Raw genomic sequence first — 27,488 nt, forward strand, 5'->3', positions numbered from 1 at the left:
GTTGAGAATAAGTAAGTGAATAAAATCGTCTGTTTTCATGGAGTTGGCAGTGTGTGTAGATAGGGTGAGATAAAGTCTGAAAGTAAACAAACTGAAAGCTATATAAAATATCAGACAGTAGGCCGGGCGCGGTGGCTTATGCCTGTAATCCCAGCACTTTGGGAGGCCGAGGCGGGCGGATCACGAGGTCAGGAGATCGAGACCATCCCGGCTAACACGGTGAAATCCCGTCTCTACTAAAAATACAAAAAATTTGTCGGGCGTGGTGGCGGGCGCCTGTAGTCCCAGCTACTCGGGAGGCCGAGGCTGGAGAATGGTGTGAACCCGGGAGGCGGAGCTTGCAGTGAGCCGAGGTCGCGCCACTGCACTCCAGCCTGGGTGACAGAGGGAGACTCCGTCTCAAAAAAAAAAAAAAGAAAAAAAAAATCAGACAGTAATAAGAGCCAGAGTCAGAAAGAAGTGTGTGTGTTGATCATTTTTTTTTGCTTACAGAGACTGGGAAAACTCAAAGAATAAAACATCTGAGCAGGGACCAAGAGCAATCGGGGAGTCCGCATCATGTCACAGAGAAGCGTACAAGCTTAGGAATCTTGTTTTCTGAATTCGAATCGCAGGTTGCCAGTTACACCTGTATGCGACTCAACAAGTACTTTAACCTGTCTCTTAGCTGTTATACTACAAACCTCAGGCTTGTTAAGAGAAAATGCTCCGCAAGGAACTAAACACAGAAGGTTCTAACGCTGAGCCAAGACTGGGAAACGAACTGTGGAAACTCACCCCAGGCTCCCCAAGAGCATCTCCCCTCTGGCTGGAGTGCAATTGGTGATTGGCTACTTAACCCGTCCGTCCTTTCCCGCCCAGGGGTCCAATCCAATCCCGCCCGGCTCCGCTCGGAGACAGTTCGCCGAGTGGGCGGTGTCTATGACGTTTTCTGGCGTGTTACGTCACGGTGGGCGGAAGTCGCGGCCGCTGTTTTGAAATCGGGCCGCGGGGGGGTATCTCAAGCTGGTTCCAACGCTTAGGCCCCACAGCCTCCCAATTCCGGGCAGACCTCTGACACTTGCTGTCTGGCCCCTTACGGCCTGAAGCTGCAGCCGCGCCATGTCCACCCCTCCGTTGGCCGCGTCGGGGATGGCGCCCGGGCCCTTCGCCGGGCCCCAGGCTCAGCAGGCCGCCCGGGAAGTCAACACGGCGTCGCTGTGCCGCATCGGGCAGGAGACAGTGCAGGACATCGTGTACCGCACCATGGAGATCTTCCAGCTCCTGAGGAACATGCAGGTAGGAAGGCGGGCGCGCGGGGCCAGGGGGATGCAGCTGGGAGGGAAAGGGGCTCTGGTTTCCTCTTTACGTGGGGTCCGTGGATGTCAACGGGGCTCCCCTGGGCAAACCTTAGGTGTAGGGTCACCCCCATTCACACTCAAGAGTGTCCCCAAAAGTCGGAGCTGTAGAGGTGATGTTTTCCAGACCAGATTTCTGCAGAATTGAAGCCAATTTTTTTTTAGATTCAATCGAGCTCTTTAGTTACTCTGTAAACTCTTGCACCTTTCAAGGCAGAGATGGGTCGCACTCCACTTCCCTCTTTAGGTTGCTTTAAATGTTTTTTCCAGCATTTTTTCTGGGGAGGTCCAAGGAGTTGAAGAATTTACATTATTTTTTTAAAAAACAGTCCTCCTTTTTTTGGCATAGTTAATATACAGTAAACTACACTCACCTAAAGTTTTGATATATACGTGTACTGTAGTCTGTATACTTGTGAAATTATCACCACAATCAAAATAGTGTACACATCATCCCAGAAAGTTTCTTCATACCCCTCTGACATCTTTGCTTCCCACCTTCCATCGCTAAGCAACCATTGATCTGCGTTCTGTAATCATAAATTAATTTTCATTTGCTAGGGTTTTATATAAATGGAGTCTACAGTATGTGGGCTTTTTTTTTGTCTGAGATCCTTCACTAAGAATGCATCAATAATTTCCTTTTTATTGCTGAGTAATGTTCCATTGTATCCATATATCACCATTTGCGTAGCTTTTCTTCTGTTGGTGGACATTTGGGTTGTTTCCACTTTTTGGCTGTTGTAAATAATGCTGCTGTGAACTTTTGCTGACAAATTTTTGTGTGAACGTATGTGTCATTTCTCTTGGACAGATTCAGGAGTGGAATTGCTGGATCATGCAGTACATGTCTGTTTAATACTTTAAGAAAATTTTCCAAAGTGGCCTGAGCCATTTTACGTCCCGATTATTGCTAGTGGGAATGTAAACATTGCTGTTTGAGGGTTCTAGTTTCTCCTCATCCTCATCAACACCTGTTATGTCTTGATGCTTTCCAAATACTTCTCCCAGTCTATCCTGCCTTTTTATTCTCTTAATACTGTCTTTTGAAGAACAGACATTTTTAATTTTGATGGAATCCAGCTTACTGATTTGTTCTTTTATAGATTTTGGTTTTGCTGTCATACCTAAGAAATCTTTGCCTAACCCAAGGTGACAAAGGGTTTCTGTTTTCTTCTAGAAGTTTTGTAGTTTCAAATTTTATATTTAGGTCTACAACCTATATTTAGTTTTGTGAGTTTTTAAATATATATACGTAGTGGCAGATACGGATCCAAGTTCATTGTTTTGCATTTGGATATCCAGTTGTTCCAGCACCATTTTGCTGACCCATTTTTAATGCTTGCTTATACTACCCACTACATGTAGTAGATATTATTCTTGTTTTACAGATGAAGATTCTGTACTTCAGAGAGGTAAAGTGACTTGCCCAAACCTAGTCAGTGGTAGGGTAAATTTGAAACCAAGTTTTCAAAAATCTTACAGCTCTTATTTCTGTGGGTGTCCAAAAAAGTGTTTTATTGCTTTTTTTTTTTTTTTTTTTAACTGGTCAAGACTTTTTTTTTCGTCCTGATTATAAGAGTAATTCAGTTTTGTGGAAATTTTTAAGACCATGTGAAATATAGTACAAAGGAGATCCAGGAGAAATTATGACATTCTTTGGCAATAGTTTTAAAAAATGAATAGATTCATATCTAGAATGAATAAAGTGTGGATTAAATAATGTCTCAGAATTTAGCATACTTTAAAAAAATTTTTGTCCTGTTATATGCAAAGCACCGAATAATACCTAACACTTACGAAGTACTTTCCTTGGTCAGGTACACTGTTATAGGAGCAGTTTTAAGGAGTATTTTTATCCCTATTTTACAGTAAAGGAAACTGAGGCTTAACGAGAGAAAAAATAAATTACCCAACATCACACACGACTAATAGCTCTTCCTACTAACCTCTTTTTAATACTAACTTGCTGTCAATGTACATTATTAAAAGATATAATACAGGTTCATGTTCTACGCAGAAAGAACTAAACTTTTTCAAAAAAAGTATTTTATCAATAACTAGATTACATGTGGACCTGCATTCAAAGCCAACATTTTTTTTAAAGTTTTTTTTGTCTGTAAGTTTATTCAATGCAAAATAATCCTCTCCAATTTTACTGAGGTGGCTGACCATGTCCACGACCAAATCCGCCTCTAAACTGGAATTCGGTTGTTGACCCAGCCCCAGCCTCGGCTTTCTTGTCGGCACCAGGGGGCACAGCACTCCGTCTGTAGGTATCTCTGTCGGCTTCCCCTCTTGTGAGTCTTGCAGGTCACTCACCCTCCAGACCTTTAGGCCGAGGGCTGCCAGTCTCTGGACGGCTGCGGCGTAGGGTGGCAGGAACAATCTCCGGGGGCAGATGAAGGTAATCACAGAGATACTGAATACCCTCATTGGTAAGGTACCAGTAGAAATGTCTCCAGGCAAACTGTTCCTTCACGTAGCCTCAGGACTTGAGAGACTGCATGGCCTTCATGACATGAAGGTTGGACGCATTCTTGTCTGCCAGCTCCGGTGCTTAGGCATGTGGAATCCTCCTTGGCCACCATGATTCCCTCCTTAAAAAGGAGTTCATAGGCTGGGCGCAGTGGCTCACGCCTGTAATCCCAGCACTTTGAGAGGCCAAGGTGGGCGGATCACGAGGTCAGGAATTGGAGACCAGCCTAGCCAACATGGTGAAACCCCATCTCTACTAAAAATACAAAAATTAGCCAGGCGTGGTGGCGGGCGCCTGTAATCCCAGCTACTCGGGAGGCTGGGGCAGGAGAATCGCTTGAACCCGGGAGGCGGAGGTTACAGTGAGCCTAGATCGCGCCACTGCACTCCAGGCTGGGCAACAGAGCGAGACTCTGTCTCAAGAAAAAGGAGTTCATAAATGGCAATACGTTTCTTCTTAAGGTTCAACATTTTGGCCACTGTAGGGTCTGGGACCCAAAGCCAGCTTTTGAGGGACTACGATAATTATATGTGTGCTTTTCATTTTGTGAAATCTGTGATCACTCATCTAAGACCCTTTGGGGCCTATCATAATTGGCTGAAAAGACAACAATGGGCTCCTTCATTTCCAAAAAAACTAGAAGAGGTGATAGAAATAGGATATTCTTAACTATATATAACCTAGTGATTTGTTAATACATTTTTAGTATTCACATTTTAAAGTAATCGTCTGTATTATTGATCTACGAGAGTAAAGTGCTGTAAATTCAAACTGCTAAGAATTTTTCTAAGCATTTGTTTTAAAGAAGTGGTTCCTGGTATACACTAGATGTCCGTTAGCCACTTGAGAGTCTGATGAAAACTGTGAGCTCTCTTCTGAGAAAAATATACATACACATGCATTTTGAAAATTTCAGGGGTTAAAGGAAGATTTAGGGATACTCCCCAAGTATCTTTAAATCTCAGATTAAGAGTCCTTGTGGAAGATACCATTGCTTTTGTTCTGTTTATTATTCTTTGAATCTTTAATTTTTAAAATACATAGTACATTCAGAATTTAGGAATAAAAAAGGACAGTGCAGTGAACATTTTCCCTCCCATTCCTATCTCTTATACTATGTACCTAACTCCTCTCCACAGGCAGTGATTGTTACTGATTCTTACTATTTTTGTTTATCTTTCCAGATATTCTCTGCATATTAAGCAAATGTTTATGTATATTGTTTCATTTTCGCCTTTTTTGCATGGATAATAGTATATTATACATAACCATTTTGTACCTTGCTTTTTTCAGTTGATATATTTTGGAATTTATTCATACCCATACAGAAAATACTCCCTTATCCTTTTTATAGTGTATAGTTTACACTGCATGGAAATACTGTAATTTATTAAACCAGTTCTCTAGTGAGGGCATTTGGCTGTTTTTCATCTTTCCCTGTTAGGCTGCAGCAAATAACCTCCTACATAGATTTGCACGTATACCTGTAGGATACGTTTTTAGAAATAGCTATGTGCTTTTGTAATTAGATACATTTTGATGAATTGTCCTCCACAGAGATTGAACTAATTTAAGCTACGGCCTAAGACCAGCACAGTGAGTTATAGCTCTTTTTGGATCTTTGATCACTTGATAGGTGAAAATTCCACTTTACATTTCTCCTAGTTTGACTGAGTTTGAACATCCCTTAAAATATTTGAATCATTTATATTTTTTTCCTGCTAAATGCTTGTTCACTTATTATTCACCCATTTGTCTGTCTTTTTTTTTTTTCTGTCTTTTTTACCTACCTTAATTGTAGGATTTAGCTATTTACATACTAGAGGAACCTGCTCTGTGTGATACAACTTAAAGTTATTTTTTTCCCCAGTCTTTTACCTTTTGGCTCTGCTAATGGGAGTTTTGCCATGCATTTTTTTTTTACGTAGTTGAATGTATTAGTCTTTTAGGACTTCTAGGCCTTATGCCTAGTTAGAAAGGTCTTCCCCACTCAAATTAGGAAGAATTCTATAATTTTTAAAATTTCAGCCTTTACATTTAAAACTGTGATCCTTATGGAATTTATCCTCTAAAATGTGAGGTCTGGGCCTAGCCTTAACTTTTTCAAAAGGTTCACTGAATAATTCACTTGCTTCTTCCAGTGATTTCAGGTAGCTTTTATATAAGTGAATTTGTTTCTGGATGTTCTATTCTATTCCACGTAGCTGCATATCTTTTATGTATTAATGCAAAACATTCTTTTAATTTGTCAGGATCTATAATGTGTTACACGTATTTTTCAGAATTTCCCTGGCTGTTCTTGCTTATTTTTCCACATGTATTTTAGAATCAGCTTATTCTAAGAAAAAGCCTGTTAGCATTTTTATTAGGTCCGTTCAGCCTAGAAAGACTGGACATCATTATGATGTTGACTCTTACTAACCAGGAACATGCAGTATTCTTTTTCTGTTTTCCTATAAGGTATCTTAAGTTTTCATTTTTATCTTGAGATTTTAAAAGTTTTTTTCTAGGTATTTTATCTTTTCTGTTGCCATTGTAAATGGGGTCTTCTTTTCCCATGTTTTTGTTTGTGTTACGGATGAAAACAGAGCTATTGCTTTCTCTTTGGACCTACTTCCTTATTGAATTCTTTTATTTTTAGTAGCACTTTATCATATTATTTGTAAATAGATTATGATGCTTTCTTTTTAATGTTTCAACATTTTTTTTCTCTTTCTTCTCTAATTGCATTGGCTAGTGCTTCCAGAACAGTGTTCACTTACAGAATTAGGGTCTTAGTAGACATCCTTTTCTGTTTCTGATCTTAGTTGGAATGCTTCTAATGATTCCACATTAATCATGGTGCTGACTCTTTAACTGAAATAAATGTATGTTGTCACATATTGAGGATTTTTTATTGAGTTTTATATTGACTTTTTAAATGGGTGTTGAATTTAGTTGAATGCCTTCTTGGTGTCTATGGATACGATCATGTATTTATGGGTTTTCATCCATACTCATGAGTGAGATGGTTATTGATGAGCTTTTCAGCTGAACAGCTACACCATGGTATATACCAAGGGATCTTAGGCATTTTTACCGCGTATACTCTGTACTGTGGAAACCTTGTCTCTCTGATGTTTACTGCTCTATCCCAGCTTCTAGAACAGTGCTGACACATGAAACTTGTGTGGTATTTTTTTTTTTTAATGATTTAGTAAGTTAAGTTAGTAAGTTTGGATCTTAGATTTAACATCTAGTATCTTTCTAAGTCAGCAAATGTGGGGAGTGTGATTCTTTGCATTTCAAAAGGATTTTTGTTTTCTTTATGACAGTATTTATCAAGAGTTCTTTTACATAATACATCTTAATAAATTTTAAGTATAGATTTATGGGTAAAATAACTCGCTTAAGTAAAATAATTCAAACTGTACTTTAAAGCCTTCTGTGTGTGTGCACTATGCTAAATATGGTGATATGAACCTAAGTTCCCGTCTTTACTAAGTAGAAAATATGGGCAAAGTATTAAACCCCATAATGCAATAATAAAGGTACAGAGTGCTGTTCTAGGCAAGACATAATCATCATGCTCCTTTCTGTCACCTAAACAAGAAAGCAAGGATCCACTTAAACTTTTCTCTGAATTTCTAGTTAGTGTCTGTGGAATTTCATAAACTGAGAGTTCAGGAGGAGAAATCTTACGTTGTACTGAGAAATGAACCCCTAATGCCTTTCTCCTTTAAAATGTTTTGACTAGTTCAGCCTTTGATATTTTATCACATTGCTTTGAGGCATTGTAGACTGTTTTAATGCTTGAGAATTTCTGAAACTCCTAATAATATCACACTTCAAATAATTTCAGGAGATCCATCTCCTTAACTCGTAAACCATAACAGTACAGGAAATTTAGAAGTATGAGAAAAGAAGAAAATAAATTATTCAAGCCTATTTATCTTACACATCTTTTATCAACTACGTATAGGGCTTTCTAGTCTTTTTTCATGTTTATAGTTTTAATCATTATATGTCCTGTTTACTTTTCACTCCAAACATTGTATCATTCTTTTCTTTTTTTCTTTCTTTTTTTTTTTTTGGCATTCCTACCTCATGTGTTTAAAAAAGAAAAAAAATGCAAACTGAGGCTTAGAAAGACTGGACTGATCACCTAGCTGTTATACATGTGAATTCCTACAAATAAAAATGCCTGAATACTAGAAAACGTGGTACTGTGTAAATAGTATTGATTCAAGTATTAGGGTGATGACACAGATCAAATTGTGGGAATAAAATATTGTACAGCTGTACAGAGAAAGATTTTGTTCATGAGTTTCAGCAATGCACAAATACATATTTAGTTATAAATTCTAAATAAATAGTTGATTTTTGTTTACCTGTCATTTTATTATTTCAATATATACTTTTCTTCTTTTGATAAAATTCCTGAATTAAAAATATATCCATATCTAAGGCAGAGTTATGATCATAGCAGTTACTTGTAATAATTTATTAATGGTGTTCAAGTATAGATGGCACCCATATCTCCTGCTATTGATTTTTTTAAGTAAAACTTTAAATGACAGGTCTATATTTTAATGTATGCCTTAAGCATCTTAATTATCTTATCAGAGTTAAGGCATTTTGAGAATATTTTTGCAATACCAGCCATATATTCTTCATTTCCTTCCACTAAAATATCATAAGATTCACTTTTTTTTTAAAACTGTACTTTGTTTTTAACTTCTTGGTTGAGGTCAGCAGCATGCTGCATTTATATAATAGTAATATTAAAATTGTAAATATTTTTTTAAAGTTACACTTCAAAAATTAAAGGGGAAAAAGTATTTCAAGTCAGAGGGTTTATCACAAAGTTTTTCTAGGTCTGTTTTATAGCAGTGAAACGGGTATGCCAAGTTGTTAATAAATGGGCATGCATTACTCTTAAATTCTTAAAATTAAACTTGATCAGTTGTGAGGGACAGCTTATGTCTATGCATTGCCTAAAAATTGTTTCTGTCTGTTGGCTTTAGTTATAGAAAATCTTGATTTTTTTTTTCATTACTTGATATTTTTATTCTTTGTTTTTCCTGATAAGCTGCCAAATGGTGTCACTTACCACACTGGAACATATCAAGACCGGTTAACAAAGCTACAGGATAATCTTCGCCAACTTTCAGTTCTCTTCAGGAAGCTGAGATTGGTATATGACAAATGCAATGAAAACTGTGGCGGGATGGATCCCATTCCAGTCGAGGTAATTTTTTGTGATAGAGGGAGGATGAATATAAGGTGTGAACTAGTGTCAAGACAGTTGTTACTCTTTTTCCTCTCTCTCCTGTTTTAGCAATATTTCCAGGTTTCGAATTTTATTGGTTTTACTTTTGACCAGAGAAGATGAAAATGTGATATATATGCATAAAATACTACTATATTTTTACATTAACAATTTCTTGTAGACTTTGACAGGCTTATAGTAATTTTTGTTGTTGTTAGGAAGAAATGTTTTTCTGTGGCAATTTTTATTGCTGTCAGTGTCTCCTTTTAATTAAGTCAGGGATATTTTTAGTAGGAATTTTAATAGTATCATATACTTTTAAGGTGGTTTTCATGAAGTACTTTACAGATAAAATATTATTTTTATTATTATTAATTTGGATTTTATATTTAGCCCAGTGGAATCACTATATTTTAAAAATATATTCTCTAAATTTAATCTTGGGTCATACCTATTTAGTTAATTAGGCATATATTTCTATAAGTCACCCTTTCCTGTTGACAAATTATATCTCTGCCACCAAAGGAAGCTGGTAAGAGATGACCAGAGAAAAATGAAACTGCAAAAATGCCTAAAAAGAAGGGGTCAGAGATATGGGAGAAAGATCAGAAATGTGGCCTACATCATCAGATGCTACAGAGAAGTCAGGGAAAATAAGGAATGAAAACTGTCCAGTAGATTTTGCTAGATGAAAATTGTTGGTATATTTGAGTAGAGCTTCAGTGAAATGATAGCAGCGTGAAGTCTGATCATACTCGGGTGAAGATTAAACAGGAAATAAGAAGCTGGAGCCGGCAAGTGGATATCAGTCTTTCAAGAAGCTTTGAAAAAAATAAGAGAGGAAAGCAGTAGATGGAAGGAGAGATGGAATCGAAGGTTTGCAGGAGGAAGAGGAGCTTCCCCCCAAATAGAAGAGATAGGAACATGTTTGGATAATAAAGGAAGAAAGCTGTAGGGAGAGGTTGAGAGAAAGGTGTATAAATAATGAAGACAGGAGGGCAGAGTAATCAGGGCACAGGGATGGAGACTAATCGTCTTCAGGAGGAAGGACAGCTCTGCATTGAGACAGATGAAAGAAAGAAAAGGAGAATGTAGACATAGGTGAGTTTATATATATCCCAAGAATCTGAAGAAGTTTTATCAGGTGAATCCTAGTTTTACCAGTCATTTACCTTTAGCCTATTCTTGCATTGGTAATACGCAATGGTAAAGGCTGGGTGATTCCTGAAGTCTGCCACACTTATGCGGTAAATTCCATCACTAACCATGCATACTTAATTACGATTCTGCCAGAAGTTTCATTGCTATATAAATTTGTTTCTCCTACAAAGAAAAAGCTCTCACAACTGCAAAACTTAAGACATCTAGAAGTTTGCATAGACTCTGAAGTTTTAGATTGCAAGCTAATGACAATTATATAATACAGATCCGTGAAGTTCTTTTCTTTTTATTACAGATGAAGGAAAGCCTGTTTTATCTATCTCAATAGACTACAAATCTCTTAGGGGCAGGAATCACATCTTGTTTGGCATTACTTTTATAGTGTTTCATAATTAAATATTTGCTGATTGAGTAGGGTTTTTTTAAATTTTTATTTTATTTTATTTTATTTTTTACTTCTCCCATCTTCCTGCTGGAAGTATTGTTTAGTTGTACATGACAACCAATGTTATAAAGGCTGTTTTGCAAAAGAAACCTGAAAGGGTAATGCATAGAATGCATTGAAATGATCAACTATTAAAGCTCTTATTTCAGGCCATCACCTGAATTGAAATTATTTTTATACAAATAAAAGTATAAAAATTGACCTTAATCTGATATATTCTCTATACAAGTGATTAGAAAACTTGAATTATATCTTTGCCTTTTAATTTTTGTTAATCATTCCCAGCAACTTATTCCATATGTGGAAGAAGATGGCTCAAAGAATGATGATCGGGCTGGCCCACCTCGTTTTGCTAGTGAAGAGAGGCGAGAAATTGCTGAAGTAAATAAAGTGAGTTGTTAGTTTTTACATTTTATGTTTTAGAGTTATTGATAAAAATTACTAGGGAGTCTGATGTAACTCCAAAACATAATTTGAATTATCAAATTACATGAAGTCGTTTCTGCGGCAACCTTCACCTATTTAGAATACAGCCAAGAAATGAAAGGTAAGCAGAAATGCTGTCTGAATAGTCAGAAAAGAAATTGCAAAATTCATTCGATAAAGCTCTTAGAAGAGCTCCTTAGACACTTAGTCACAATCCATTTACTTTTTTCTTTTCTGGGCAGAATTCTACCTTTCTAGCTTATAGCATATTTGGAGCAGCAAATGATAAAAATTTACAAATATGAAATGTGAATGTCTCAACACCTGAATAAAAAATTTAGAGAACTATCCCAGCATTATTATCTACTCCAACCCCACAAAAAGCTTGTAACTGGAATGTATTTATCGCTGAATACTTTCAAAAGTTCGGAAGATAATGTTCAAATAGTTCTCGTGAAACAGAGAGAAATAGGGAAAGGTGTCAGTTCATTCTGGGGATGGAAATGTGGCCCCAGCTTAGCAAAACCTACCGGAGATAGCACAGTGAATAAAACTTTCAGCATCACTCTTTCACTGACAAATATAGATTGCCCCTTCCTGAAATTCTTAATTCTAATTAATAGAACTCATCAGTGTATTAATAATCCACCACTGCCAAAGAGAGTCTTCTGAGGTATATGAAGATTTTATAGTTCAGTTTGTATGTATAATACATGATGTCAGTAAACTACCTTGAAAAAAGATTTTCTCACATGTCTAAAAGACATCTGATAAAATTCAATACTGTTGCTGATTCAAAGGACACTTAAAACTATTAGCAAGACAGTGTGTTTTTTTTTTAAATCTTTTTCTTTTAGATAAATACCCAACATTTTTCATAAGGTGAAATATAGAAGTATCCTTATTAAAAACAAGCATGAAATAAGATACTTTATAACACTATGTTTAATATTATTTTAGAAGTTATAGCCAGTACAAAAAGACAGTGGACAAATGACAGTTGGGAAACAGGAGTTATTATGTATGAGCTTGTTAGAATGATCAAAGAAACTCAACTGATGGACAACTAGTCTATAAGAGTTCCGTAAAAGGGTCTAAGACAAGACTGATACCATGCTCTTACAATGCTGTAAACCTATTAGATTATAAGATTCTATTGACTCTTGTAACAATTAATATTAAGTAGATAGGAATTATGTCAATAATGTGTATGAATAAACTTATTAAGATACATAAAGGAAGCTTTGAATGATTAAAAGAACATACAAAGTTCTTGGATGAGCAATACATATTATAAAAATACCAGTCTTGATTTAATACTCACAGTTTTAATACAGTAACAATCCAAATCCTAATAAGAAAGCATGCAAAAATAATAGGATTTTAGTGCAATACCAATCAATAAACAAATCCGAATAAAACCCAAATGGAATTTTTTTCTTGAAAGTATACAAAAATATCAAAGAAAATGTTGATAAATATGACTAATAAAGCAGAATTCTTAGCTTCAAAAATTAAACTGTAATATGAAGCATATTATAAAAATGGTAATTAGGTGTATAATACTGGCACAAGAATAGGCAGATTAGTAAAATAATCTAGCCAGAAAAACAGCCTTCTTATTGTACATGAGAATTTAATATGACAGAAGAGGGCTTGTGTGGAAAATTAGTCTTTAGAAATATAAACTTTGGGGGCAAAATTAAGCTAGCTTTTACATTACACCATATATCAAAATGAATTTCAGAGCTGAAAATAAGACCTGCAAAACAAAATATTGGATAATTTTTTAAGTATTTTAAAACTCGGAAGAAAGGAAAAAGATGGATAGATTTTATAGAATAAAATTTTGTAACTTTTTTAAAAGGTGAAATACACATTTAGAAAACTATTTCCAAAAAATCTGATTGTAATACATGACAATCATAATAAAAAACTCGTAGTAAAAAATTGGTAGAGGGTGAGGAGAAGAATGGGAACTTTTAGTTTAGATCTTGAAAAATAACTGGTGTTTGGTAGTCTAGATGTATGAGACATTCACTTATTAAGATGTGTTATATGTTTCTGTTGATAAATATGTATTACCTCAATAAATGTGTTCTGCTTATGTTTCTCTAATAAGGATTTTTTTATAAAATATAATGAAATATGTATATAAATAAAACACCATTATAATAATAACTTTGGTTTCAGAGTACCACATGTGTAACTAATGTAAACATAGTTTGTTCTGTACCATAGAGAATTTTATAATATTTTGTAAAAAATAAAGCTGTGTAAATTCAGAAAGATACTTTTTCTATATTTACATTTCTCTTCAATTTTCGTTAAGTTTCTCTTTTTTCCCAATTTGATAACTTAGAAATAACATGTCTTTGACTTTTAAAAGTTCTCTTTTATAATCAAAATATGGTAATTCTTTGGCAGCATGTAACCAAAAAAAAAAAAATCTTACTAGCTACTGACATAGAGTTTTGTGGATTTTAAGTAAAGGACATAATTGAAACAAGGATATGATGTATAAAAGGACTTCTTTCTCCCCATGAGGATTTAGCTCCCTACAGCCTCTCTCTCCTGGACCCACCTACATAATTGTTTCCCTCAAACCTTTCAATGCACTTATATCATATTTGGGGTTCAGTAAATAATCTGTATCATATAATTATGGCTTCATAAGTATTGTTTATTGCTAAGCCACATAGTATACTAGGGTCATATTTCCTTGATTGAATAATTTTTTGTTTTTCTGAAGTTAATTCTTACCTCTTTAATTTTCTAAAATTTTAGTTAGTTTTTTATGCATCTATGACAACATCTCAGTACTATTTTCCAATTTTCCACAGTCAGAATCATCAGACAGTTTCATGGTTCTCATCCCACCCTCCCAAGTTTTCTATGGTCTTATAGGTCTGGATGGAATGCTGGCTAGGCCTGCTTTTTAGCTCTGGGGCTTTCCTTCACCTCTTCTGTTGGTTTCACTATTTCTTCAGCTCATGTCTTCCCTTTTCTTGGTTTTCTTCCTTGTTGGCAATGTGCATACATCAGTGACTTCTTTAGAAGGAATGCAGACACTTAAATTTTGAGTCCTTACATATTTGTCCAGTTGATAGTTTGGCTGGCTATAAAATTCTATGTTGTAAGTTATGTTTCCTCAGAAATTTGAAGGCATTCCATAATCTAGTATAGGATTTGGCAGACTTTTTGTTTAAACGACTAGATAGTCAATCTTTTAACCATTCCTCCAGTTTTCATTCCCAGGGCTCACCTGGTGCCTCTGAGATGGTCTCTGTCTGTGGTTCTCCATGGTGGATCAGGCGTATTCTTGGTGGCATCCCTCTTGCATGCCCAGGCCTTCTCTGAGTCACTGACCACTCCCTCTTTACTTTTCATCTGAAAATTTACCTTGCATCTGCTGTTGTGTCCTTTCTGATCACTTTTCTCTGCATCAGTTTATAGCTTTTTTTATTCCTCTCCTGTCACACACTCAATAGATACACAATGTTTCTGAAAGTTTGTGTATATTTATGGAATGAAAGTATTTTAAATTTTTTTCCCCATTTTTACTTCTGACATTGAGATCTCTTCCTTTGATTAAATGACTTGGATCTGTTCTAAGTGCTTTTAACTTCAGGATAAAACATGTTTTAGTTAACGTGATATCAAACTGATGGGTTGTTACAGAGAAAAGAATCAGTTTAGGTGTTTTAAATAAACCAGGTTTAAAGCTAAACTCTATTTCTGTGGGAATTGCTTTTTAAAAGACAATTTAGAGGTAAAGTACCTTCTTGAGTATCATGGGAAAGAACTCATTTGATGACCTCATAACTCTCTTTGTATGAATTCTTCTATTTTGAGAAAGCACTGAAAGATTAGGTGGTGGGCACAGGGAAAAGATGGGAGAGGGCTAACATTTGGTTAACTTAAATTTAAATCCCAAATAAAGAAGGAAGAAGAAAATAAAATTAACTGCTAAAAGGCAAACAAATTTTTTTTTTTTTTTTTTTACCAAAAGGGCTTTTTAATTCATTCCTTAAAAAAAAAATAAATGTGAATTAAATGTAGCATATTCTGTTACTAGAATAATCTTACCTACAGTTAACCCTAGCTACTGACATAGAGTTTTGTGGATTTTAAGTAAAGGATATAATTGATACAAGGATATGATGTATAAAAGGACTTTCTCCATATGAGGATTTAGCTCTCTACAGCCTCTCTCTCCTGGACCCGCCTACATAATTGTTTCCCTCAAACAATTTTATTTTATTATTTTCCTCAACTTCTTTAAGCTCTGTGTCTCCATTCTAGAATATAAGATTAAAATATATGATTAAAAGTTTTAATTTTTAAAATACTGAGCTCATGATCCATTGATACTTTTTTTTTTTTTTTTTTTTGAGACAAAATCTCTCTCTGTCACCCAGGCTGGAGTGCAGTGGCACGATCTCGGCTCACTGCAACCTCTGCCTCCTGGGTTCAAGCAATTCTGCTGCCTCAGTCTCCTGAGTACCTGGGGTTACAGGCGTGCACCACCATGCCCAGCTAATTTTTTTGTGTTTTTAGTAGAGATGGGGTTTCACCATGTTGGTCAGGCTGGTCTCAAACTCCTGACGTCGTGATCACCTGCCTCGGCCTCCCAAAGTGCTGGGATTACAGGTGTGAGCTACTGCACCCAGCCGATACATCTTTTTTTTTTTTCCGTAATGGCACACACACCTGAGGGTGTTTCTCGTAGTGAAAACTGGCTATAGATGATAATGTCCTGATCTGATTATTTAATCACATAGATGCTATTAAAAATAAACAGTTCATTGATTTGATTTGACCGCTATTTATAAATAGCTACATTCATAAACTTAAGTTTTTGTCTCTGTCAATTATGTTAATCCACATTCTTATGTAAATATAGGTTTGCTTTTTTTTTAGTTCATGCAGTTACTAGGTGATAGAGTTTTAAAGTTCACGGAATCTTAGCTGGTAACACTAAAACATTGAAAATACATCTTACCTATTATGGTATGGAGTATAAAATGCATAGTTTTTAATAATGGCCATTATTAAATGTCTTTTTTTTTATACTGAGGAGTTATTTAAACAAAAATAAGTTTTGAAATGATTGGCAATAATTTTTGTTTGCTTGCTTATTTTTTTTCCATTCTTGTAGGTTTTGGGAGAAGCTTTTTGATTTGGCTTTTGTTATTTTTTTCTTCAAACATGAAAATATTTAAATATCTGTGTGCCTGCTCTCTGCCAGGCATTGTCCTCAGTACCAGAATTTCTTCCATGTAGCAGCTGGATGTGTTGTCGGCTATATACTCATTTCACATGAGTGGACAAGTTTCTTCTTGGAGAACATAAGACTCCAGTGGAAACAAAGCAGCACCTGTTTCATGTACCCATTTCATGTTTTGATGAATATTTACAGAAACAAAAGTATTGTGCCATATTTTTAATACATTGGCATTTGGTTGTATTAAATAAGTTGCTTTATAGATCTGTGTAATTTATAATAAAATTATATTATTTGCATTCAATTAAAAATAGTCAGAATTTTATTACAGTGAATATTTTCTTTCTTTCTAAATAAGCTACCTAAAATAAGTAGATTTATATACCCCTCAGCTGACCCTCAGTCATTTTCAAGATATTATCATATCATTGTGTACTTGAAATTGTGCAGAAGAACATATTGATGGTGTGTTTACTATTTAGTCCTTATGGTCTGTCTGGTTTCTAACAATACAAAAACCACCAATAACTATCCTGGTGCTATGAAACTTTGAGGCACATGATTTGTAGTCAGTATTTGATGTAAATCATCATAAGACAATATGGCTGGTTTTAATAGTCAAATTCATGGTTTATTTAAATACTTTTCATTTTCTCTTAATATATCCTGGAATCCTTAAGCCAAATACCCATGTAAAGGATGGACACTTGTTTGAGACCATATGCTCTTTAGGTGCAGGTGTGTCCAATCTTTTGGCTTCCCTGGGCCACACTGTAAGAAGAAGAATTGTTTTGGGCCACATATAAACTATACTAACATTAATGATAGCTGAGAAGCCAAAAAATAAAAAATCACGAAAAAAATCTCATAATGTTTTAAGAAAGCTTACAAATTTGTATTGGGCTGCACTCACAGCCGACTGGGGCCACATGTGGCCTGTGGGCCACAGTTGGACAAGCTTGCTTTGGGGACATCAGAATGAGTTTTATTTTGCTTAACGCTGTTTTCTTGATGGTAAAATGAAATTGAAAAAGATAGTAGGTAGTATTTACAAGGTTGACATTGAGTCCATGCATTTAGAAAGTAAAGCATTTTTTGTCAAGTGTCACAGCTTTTGTGTGAATATTAAATTACATGGTATCAGTTAGCATAAACATTTTTTAAGTATTTAGTCTACTTACACATTCACCTGTTAATGTACAAAATTGGGCACAGCTGATGGATTTTGAAAATAGCAGCTGTCAACCTCTGTTAAAATCAATCAGTGGCAAGACTGTATATATTAAATCCTATATCGTGTCATGAAAATTTATTTACAGTTTAGCCTCTAATAAGCATAAGTGTCAGCTTTGCTGTTGATCATTTTCATGACATGTTTTGACTCTGGATATTTTATTTGTATGCTAATTTTTTTAATTTAAAACTTTGTAGCATCTTTGAGAAACGCTATCCCAAGAGCCTTATAATATATTAATTATTTAAGAATTTTCTATTCCCTAGTGTTGAATATTATCTTGAAAATACCCTACAAATTTTAGTTTTACTTTTAAAAAAACAATTACGAGGCTTAAATAAAAAAGAGTACCAGAATGTATATTTCCAAATGAGGATTCTTGAAAGTAGTCTTATTGGTAGGTTATGCATTTATTTCAGTGGTGAGACCATTGTGATAGCCAGCTGCAAGCCCTGAGTTGATACTGATTATAAAGTCTGTTTTTAACCGCCCAGATGACCAATTGTCATCTTATGTATGGGTATGCAGAAAGTACAACTGGCAGAGACCTAGATTTTATAATCCAATTACATAAATGAGAAAACCAAGAAGAAGGAATTTATCTAAGATCAAATACCAAGTTAGAGGCAAAGTTGGAACTGGGACTGAGATTGCCAGCCTCCCAATATAGCACTTTTATATTCCTCTGTTTTGCTGCTACTCTTGATTGCTGGCAGAAGTGTTGCTTTCTTGGTCTCTGTGATGAAAAAGACTTTATAGGCTTGGTTATTCTTCATCTTTCCCAGCAATATGAATCAATTTTGTTAGATATATACAACCACTTAAATAACAGACTATCACTTACTTATGATAACAGAATATAGAAGATGGGTCATCTGAAAACTTGTGCAAGGGAGACTAACTAAAAATACCAGCAGTTTTTGTTTCCCGAAGGCTGTGTTAAAGTGAGCTTTAGAGTCAAGCCCTGTGTACTGTATAGTCCTGTTTTTCTCTGACTGCATTGTGCTAGTTCTCTTCTCAAATGTGAATTAAATTCAGTTATGAAAGATTATTAAAGTCTCTGTAAATTGATTTTCTATTTTCCAATAAGAGTTTCTTGGTCTTTCCTTTTAGCCACCTATTTCTTGTTACTTCCCTAACTCTGAATAGAAGCAATACAAGCAACTTCATTTTAGTTTGTTTTTTAATGAAATCAAAAGTAAGATTGTTAGGCCTCTTTTTAATAAGCATACACCAATTTATCTGGAGGTAGTTTAATATAGTGTCTTAAAATTAATTAAATATATTATCTCCAAATGTAATGTTTCCAAGGGGTTATTGAATAATAATAATTATTGTTATTATAACTAGTAAACACTCTGACCAGAAGTTCTCTATTTCTATCTTGTTTTATCTAAGCAGACATTTACCACATAGGATTTGAAGAAAGAATGGTTAAAAAGAAGTCTACAAATCTTAGTCAAGTAGAATCCAAGTATAGAGATACAGAGACACATGCCGTGCACATTTCAGGCATTCAGCAAATCTTAGTAGAGAAGATTGCATTGGGTACTCTGCCATTTGTCTTCAGTTTTTAGAATTAGAAGGAGATTGCAATTCATGCTATAGGCAAACAGTGATTTCTGCCGCACTTTTGAAAGACTGATTGCATGAGGCATTGTACTTTTATTATATTTTCTATATCGACAGTTTACATTTTGTGCCTAACAGTAACAGTTGTTGAATGTTTACTTATGTGTCAGGCACAATTCTAATACTTGAGATGAATCAGACCATTTAATCTTCATAACAACTCTTATGAGGTAGTTCCAATTATTATTTCCATTTTTCTGATGTGGAAACTAAAGTACCGTGAGGTTAAATAATTAGGTCAGTGTTGTAAGTTTCATAGTGAAGGATCTGGCCGGGTGTGATGGCTCATGCCTGTAATCCCAGCACTTTGGGAGGCCAAGACGGGCAGATCACTTGAAGTCAGGAGACCAGCCTGGCCAACATGGCAAGACCTCTTCTCTACTAAAAATACAAAAAAACTAGATGGGCGTGGTGGCTGGAGCTTGTAATTCCAGCTACTCAGGAGGCTCAAGCAGGAGAATCGCTGAAACCCAGGAGGCTGAGATTGCAGTGAGCCAAGATTGTGCCACTGCACTGCAGCCTGGGAAAAAAAAAATTCGTAGTGAAGGATCTGAATGACTTCCAGAGATCTGGCTCTAGAGTATGGGCTCTTGACCGTTAGGTTACGCTGCCCCTTAGAAAACCTATATGCTTATGTTTTATAACAAATAAATGTTTAGCTAATTTATTTATTTATTTATGGTGGAAGTGGAAGAGTAAGCAGGGCCTGGGGCGGGGCTGGGGCCATAGACCTCTGCAGGCTGGATTTTTAGAATTCAGGATTCCTGTCAGCAAATATTTAAGGCCAGAAGAGGGTTGAGACCATCTGCCTTATAGGGTTATTTAGCTTAATTTCTGTCTGGATCATTACAGTCCTAACTTATGATATTTTAATCTTCTAACTTCATGGTCTATATTTCCTGAAACATTTTTGATAAATTCTTTTGTTTCTACAGAAACTCAAACAGAAGAATCAACAGCTGAAACAAATTATGGATCAATTACGAAATCTCATCTGGGATATAAATGCCATGTTGGCAATGAGGAACTAAGCTGATATTTAAATTTCCTGCTTTACACATGTTATACCATTGCTTTTTCCCTCAAGTATTTTTTCCCCATGAAGAAGATTATTTATCTGCTTTTATTTTAGTCACTAAAACTAAAGTGTGTATTTTTGCATTGTGATTTTTACATTAAAATATTAACTTTTTTTAATGCTATTAATTTTATGAAAGATTATTGTAATAAACTTTGATGGGGTTTGTATTTTGGTTAATCTTCATGAATTGAATAATTGTTTTTTTAAAGCAAAATAAAGTTTTTTAAATAAATTTTAAAATTTGATTAATGGATTTACTCATTCCAATTACCCTTTTAGAAGAAAATTAAATATTTAAATATTTCTGCAGATAAAAGTATCAAATACAGTCAATCTGTATACAAATCAAAATTAAAGATATATTACCATATCAGCTCAAGTTTTTAAATTCAGTGTTATTGCCAAGCCAATTAAAATGTATATTTCTATGAATAGATGAAAATTACTTTAACATATTCTTCCAGTGTTTGGTCTTAAATGATCTGTCTCTAAAAGGAGAGAAACTAATGATCTAAGGACAGCACAAATTGAAATCACAACTGTGTGCTTATCTGCTGTGTGCTTTAAGCTAAGAAGCAATCACTTACCTAATTTTTTAGGTATACCCTAAAGTAATCATGAGTGTGTTTTGGAAACAGTACATTTGCGGGGATTTTAAATGAGATAGTTCTATATAACAGGTGATTTTTTTTTTTTTTTTTTTTTTTTTTTTGCCTATAGTCAATCCTGTTTAGGTCTCCCTGTGGGAGCTGATCTCTCAACTTACAAATAATATATTCTCAAATAAGGATTGGAGTCTTCTCAGAAAGGACTTTTCCAGCTTGATTCAGAAGGCTCTTCCTATCTGGCCTCAGTTCTGACTCTATGAAAAATATTGTTTGGGCTTTTCTTCTAAATGTTTTTTCTAAATGTTTCTAAAGGTAACACAAGAAACTGTAATAGGCATCCTCTGGGGAGGGGAGGTGGGTAGTTGAGGATCAGAATTAAGAAGGTGCTGACTTTTCATTGTATATCATTTTGTACCTTTTGAATTTTACAGCATGTGCAAATACTGGCTATTCAGAAAATAGGAAACTATTTTTCATTTTAACTTACGCAGATTCCCACCTAGACAGAGTACAAGAAGACAAGACAAACCATGCAAGCATCTTTAGACCCTCCAACTTGACATTTGTCAAGGCAGTTCTGAGCAAGCCCAGTGTTAGATGGGGCGCTGACTCTGCCTACAGTGGGAAGCTCTTCAGAGTTAAAGGGCAGAATGAAAAGGTGTATGAAGCTGTGACAAGGAGAAGAAATAGGACTAATAGTCTAACCTACTGTGGTACTTCTTAGTATCTAAGTGTATTATAGTTTATTTGGACATGCAGGATTTTTATAGGTTTTCACTGTATATTCTTTGCACTATTATGAATTTAGTGCACTATCGTTGGGTACTCTTGTCAATTTATTTTTGTATTGATGCCTTCTAAGACAGTTCTAAAATGTTCTGACCTAATGTTTTTGTTTTAATTATCACACTCAACTACTTCGATTATTGAAGGTGCCATAAACTCAACTCTTGGAGGGAATGTGGAAATCGTATTCTTTTGGCCTTAGTTCTATAAATAATATTTCTACTGTAGAACAATAATCAATGCAGCTACACTCTGCTACAGAGCTGTAGCAAGTTCTGAAAAGTTATATTCACAACTCAGAACTGACATGGGTTTACCCAGTTATTCACAAGTCTAGTTGGGGCCAATTATGAACGTGGCAGGGTTTATTAAATACATGAACCTCACAAATTCTCAAAGTTTCAACTTTTTCTTGAAGGAGAGCATACTAATAGATTGAGGAGTAAAGAAAGGTGAATTAAGTTGTAATGTGTTCCCTTGGGCAAGTAAATCTCTGTTTTCTGTAAAATGATGGGTGAGACTAGATAATCTCATATTCTATGTTAGAATTTTGGTCGCAAATATTAGAACCCAATTCTAAATGGCTTAAGCCAAAAGGGATTTCTTAGTTCCTGTAGTGAGAAAAGATGCTAGAGAAGAGCTCACAGAATAAAAGAAAATGGCAGGAAACAGGGCTTCAGGTATTAAATCAAGTTTCAGTGCCCTCAGGATTCTGTGTCCACCCCTAATTTTAGTCTGTCTCTGTTTGCTCCATTCTCTCTCATTGCAGATCGTTTTTTTTCCAAGTGGCGGGGAAAATGGCCTTCCACTGTCCTTTCACCTTGCTGTATCCTGAGCCCAGAGCTAGATTGCTTCTCCAACTCTAAATTGAGAAATCCTAGAATGAATTCTAAAAGGTTTGGGTTATATAACCAACCCATGGACCAATGATAGTATAAATGGGTAGTATGATTAGACTAATCCATGTTATAAGCTCATTCCTGTGGCCAGGAATCGGGTATGGGAGTTATGGAAGAGTACTGTGCAAGGAACAAATATTAGAAAAAGAGGGGGTCAACCAGGAAAATTTGCAAAAAAAAAAAAAAAATCCACAAACAACGGCAACCACAGTCCACTGTTGTTCTTTCTTGGTTATAATACTATCATCTCAGATATAATACTAGTTATCCAATCTTTCAGAAGCCCAAGAAAAGTTTACAGAAAATCAAATGCATCGTTGACTGTCATGGGAATTACTAGTCTTCATATTTTTTTCTGAATTTGTGAACTTCTGTACTAACATTTTTATTTGCAGCTGTTTCTTGCCAGCTGTTTCAATTAATTGCTATGTGATCTTGTCAGGTCTTGGTTAGCCTGGGTAAAAGCACAGCGAGGAAACAGCTAAGAAAAAATAAAATGAAAGATCCAGCATCCTGGTAAGGACATTATCTTTAAAATGATTTAGAAATCTACAGCCCTGATTATTCAGGCATTAGATCCCTTGGCACCGTTACAAGCCAAAATGTGTTAACTTGACATTTTGATGTAGTTTCAGCTTGAGTAATTCATTTTCTTTCCCTAAATTCCCACTGAAGTTTAAGCTAGATAGAAGATTTTTCAGCTTTAAACTAAAATGTGTACTTGTCCTGAAGCCTCAAAGAGTCTGTTATCCTCAGTGTTCTTAAATTTGTTCAACAAAACTAGATGCCTTAAATTTTTGTCTAATGCTTTGAAACACTCATTCATCAAAGACTAATTTTAAGCCTAAATTTAGAGATATTCTAGGTGTGTTTAAACACAAAAGCAGTCTTGAATTACTTCATGCCTTTTTAAACTAAAGAATTAAAGTTATTAGAGTCATTTAAATTAATATTTTTTTAAGTTTATATTTTTTCATTAAATAGAAATTGTGCACTGATGTAAAGAATTAATACTTTCTTTTTGAAAAATTCTTACTGTTGCTGGTATGTAATTTGCATTCCAAAAACTGCTAGAAAATTTACAAAGAAAGGGTAAAACTCTATTTTCTCTGTTTTGAGATCTTTATTATTCTTCCATGACACCAAACCACAAGACTACCAAGTGGCATGCTCTTTGTTATAATTGCCTAAAGCTGTTATAATGCTTTTAGATGTCTTTTTGAGGCAGTACTTCCAGATTTAACGTCTACGAGAATCATTTGGGTGTGTGTTTAAAAAGAACGGTTTTTACGTTTACCACAAATGTACTGAGACAGAATTTCTAAAGTGAGGATCTAAAAATCTACATATTTAACAGGTTTTCCAGGTGATCTGTCACTGACATTTTGAAAAATCTTGTTCTAAACAGTGTAGTGAGAATTGTTGAGTATTTCAAAAAATGGCAGATATAAAACACATTATGCCATATTTAGAGTTCTGGCCTTTTGAGTATTTAACAATAATATTCTATATCAGCAGTTCTCAACCCGGGCAGCACATTAGAATCAACTGGAAAAATGTTAAAATTCCCTAGGCCAAAACCACACCCCAGACCAAGTAAATCAGAATTCTAAGGTGAGATCCAGACATCAATGTGTTTTAAGCTTCCCAGTTGATTCCAATCTGAAGCCAAGGTAGAAACCGTAGCTCTGTATAAATTTATAGGCATGGAAAGAATCTTGAAGGATTGTGTTTTCAAGTAATAGTTAAATACCTGGAGCAAAGAACTTCTTCAAGAGGGCAGAAGTCTAAAAGCTATACAGAACTAATCTTACAGTCTTGGGTATCAGAGTCAAAGGACCCTCACCCTTGTCATCCACAATCACACCACTAATGAAAACACAGTAGAGATAATGCCATACAGCTGGCAACTCTTGTAAGCAAAGACAAAGAAGGGGATCGTTGCATGCTCTCCCAGCCTTGTAGGTCATAACACTTTGAAGACATTGCAGAGGTAGAGTGAAGTCAAAAGGAGGGCTACATTTCTCTTTGTTCTCTGTTCCATGCTAAACATGGCGAGCCACATCTTGTTTTAGACTGCTAATAGAACTAACCTGTATTTGTAATTGACTCATTAAACAGTGATTTACTGATCACCTGCAGGCTCCAGGCACCAGGCTTCGAGCTGGGCCTACCATGCTGGAAACCTTTGCCCAAAGGTTATGGAATGTAATATAGTTTTCAAGGTGATCTGTCATGGACATTTTGAAAAATCGTGTTCTAAACAGTTTCCTTACCATGCTGGAAACCTTTGCCCAAAGGCTATGGAATATAAGCTAGAAGAGAGCTATTCATACATGCAAATCCTAGGATAATCAGAGGCCTTCTCCACATTCAGAAATTGGACATCCATCAACCAACGCCCCAAAACAATGAACTGCTTTTACTCCATTGATACTTAGATTTTCATGGTGCCTATAAAGCAGACCACAGAGCTCATTAGAGGGCTCCTTCCCATGGGATACCACACAAAGAGAGTATCTACATGGTTTAAAAATTACTATATGTGCCCAGACCTGTACAATCTAACTTAGGATAAAGATACAAGAAGGTAACACTATAAAAATGTTCAACTCCGGAAGATGAGAATGTAGCACAGCTTTAATTGCAATAAGGTGAGGGAAATAATTTTCAAAACAGCTTTGAGAAGGGGGAAAAAGTCATTTGCAAAAGCTCAGTACTTAAAATCTACAGATGGCATAGTGAACAAATAAATCAATTAAAGGATGCAAAGTGTGAACAGAAACATAAATGTGAATTAAAGGCATACAAACTTCAAGTTTGTATGAAGTAAGTATTTTAACCACTGGCACTAAAATTTTAAATTGAATTCTCTGATGAAACAGAAAACTGGCATAATTGCCTCGGTAAAGAGTGGTTTGAGAGTTACAGCTGGTGGGGAAAAAATAAATGTGTTTCTGTGTTTCGAATAGACAGTAAAGCATGACAGATGAATAGAAAGGGCTTGCCAAGGTACCAACAATAGTCCAGGTGAGAAATAACTAAAGCATCAAACAGTCTCAGAGGCAGAATTTGAATTAAATAGTAGCATGTTTTTCTCCTACAATGCTCATCTTGATGGATATTACTACATGCGGCTAGTTCTTACCAGTCCTTCCAATGTTGTAGCCATTGGCCTAGTAAGGTCAAAGAGTTTGGGGTGTTTCCTAAAGCTACTGGCCTCTGTTTGGAGAATTATTTTTTTCCTTGACCTTTAAAGGATTTTGTAACAAGTGTTTTGCACCAGTCTTGTGTCCTTTCTTGCTTGTTTACAACTGTTTCTGTATTTGTGGGGGAGAGGGAGAGGAGTCGGTGGGAGAAGGGTCTTTTTCTTTCAGATGGTGGAGGGCAATACCATCTTAGAGCATTCTCACCCTCTCCTATGGCTGAGTCCTGAATAGAGGGTGAGAATATGGACCCTGGAGACAAACTGCCTGAATCCCAGCTCTGCCGCTTACCAGCTGTTCCTTTGAGCAGAATTTTCGAGTTGCTTATGACTTGATTTTCTCTTCTATAAAAGGGACAAATAGTATGTTCTTACACGAGTTTTATTTTTAAACAGCTCTGAGGAACATTTATATTTACAAGAGCCAAATACTTTAAAAATCTACCAATGCCTTACCTAGCAAACAACTCCATCATTTGCAAGGATGAAATGAGATAAGGAGCCAGCATTGTGCCTCCACAAAAAGGGAAGGGGATCTGTAGATGTCAGATATCATCCCTACTTGGATAAAAACTAAAGATTTAAAAAATAAATTCATAATCATTTATTTCCCCCTCCCCATAAGCCAGCATTTTCTCCAACTGCTTTCATCAAAGCAGTGGAATTTCAGCAACTCAGTTAGAAAATGGCATCACCACTGCCATTTTCTCTTTTAGCAAAGCCCTAACTCCCTGCCCTGCCCAGAGCTATTTTGATCCTACCTGTCTCCTTCTATCATTTGTCTTATCCATCTCCAATTTCTGTCAGTCTTTATTTCAAATATGTTTTATAAATGTGTATCTCCCTTGGACATGCCAAGTGCAATAACTGCCTTTCAGGATGCTTCACCTCTCACCTCAATCACATGTGTGGACAAAGCCAGCCTTGGCATGACCTCTTCTTCAGCTTGCATACCCTACTGTCCCCTCTTTGTTCTTTCTGGCTAAATCCTGAACCATCCTTCAAGATTCATCTCAAAGCCCACTGCTGCCCCCGAGATCTTTCCACACTGATTTCTGTCATCCCTGAACTCTGAGGGCTCATGGATTCATCACATCTGCCCTCTGCTCTAATGTTTTAGTTTCATGTGTGTGAAGCTTTGTCTGCCCAAGTAAATGAAAAGCTCCTGGGAATGGGATTAATTCTCCGTTTCCCCACCCAGCACAGTGCAATGACACTCACAGATATCCAGTTATAGTGGTTGAGCTTGCTTGATTCAGAATTCATTGTAGTTTGCAAGTTCCACAGATTAGGAAATAATCTTCCTACTTTGTATATTGCCTCAAGCAGTTACTTCTTTTTTAAAAACAACATTTGATGCAAGAAATAATACTTTTGAAGTCAAAATAATTATATGTTAATGATTAAATTTATATATGAATGCTTTCATTGTGGTACCCGTAAAATTAAAGATAAAGCAAAATCTTAGAATAAGCTTCTACATTATGATATCAAGAGTAGTCCAAACTCACTGATTGACAGCCTGTTATGAAGAGGTAGTAATATACAGTATATCACTAAATCATGAAAGCAATCATATGAGATAGATATTAAATTATTGCCTTTTTACAGATCAGGAACCTTAAGCACATGATAGAAAAAAGGGTGAAGACTGAAAGCAAGGCACATGTTTTTCCCTGGAGAAGTTATAGAGAATCAACAAAGATGGTAGATTTTT

The 27,488-nt window shown here is 35.6% G+C and overlaps 1 protein-coding gene and 1 long non-coding RNA gene across 4 annotated transcripts in view; one reads left to right on the forward strand and one right to left on the reverse strand.

The window, feature by feature from the left end:
* The window catches only part of LOC109027881 (uncharacterized), a 249,111-nt gene extending 248,152 nt beyond the window's left edge, over positions 1–959 (reverse strand). For all 3 annotated transcript variants that reach the window (XR_010135031.1, XR_008667676.2, XR_002006963.3), the window contains exon 1: positions 778–959. This is a non-coding gene — a long non-coding RNA (uncharacterized lncRNA). The remainder of the gene's footprint in view (positions 1–777) is intronic.
* Positions 924–20,513, forward strand: MED30 (mediator complex subunit 30). Its single transcript, XM_004047463.4, has 4 exons — positions 924–1,278; positions 8,888–9,046; positions 10,959–11,063; positions 20,128–20,513. Exons 1-4 carry the CDS (start codon positions 1,102–1,104, stop codon positions 20,221–20,223), a joined length of 537 nt encoding a protein of 178 aa, XP_004047511.1. The 5' UTR covers positions 924–1,101; the 3' UTR covers positions 20,224–20,513.
* Positions 20,514–27,488: the final 6,975 nt, after the last annotated feature.

This window comes from Gorilla gorilla, chromosome 7 (genome assembly GCF_029281585.2).
Source record: "Gorilla gorilla gorilla isolate KB3781 chromosome 7, NHGRI_mGorGor1-v2.1_pri, whole genome shotgun sequence".
Taxonomy (NCBI): Eukaryota; Metazoa; Chordata; class Mammalia; order Primates; family Hominidae; genus Gorilla; species Gorilla gorilla.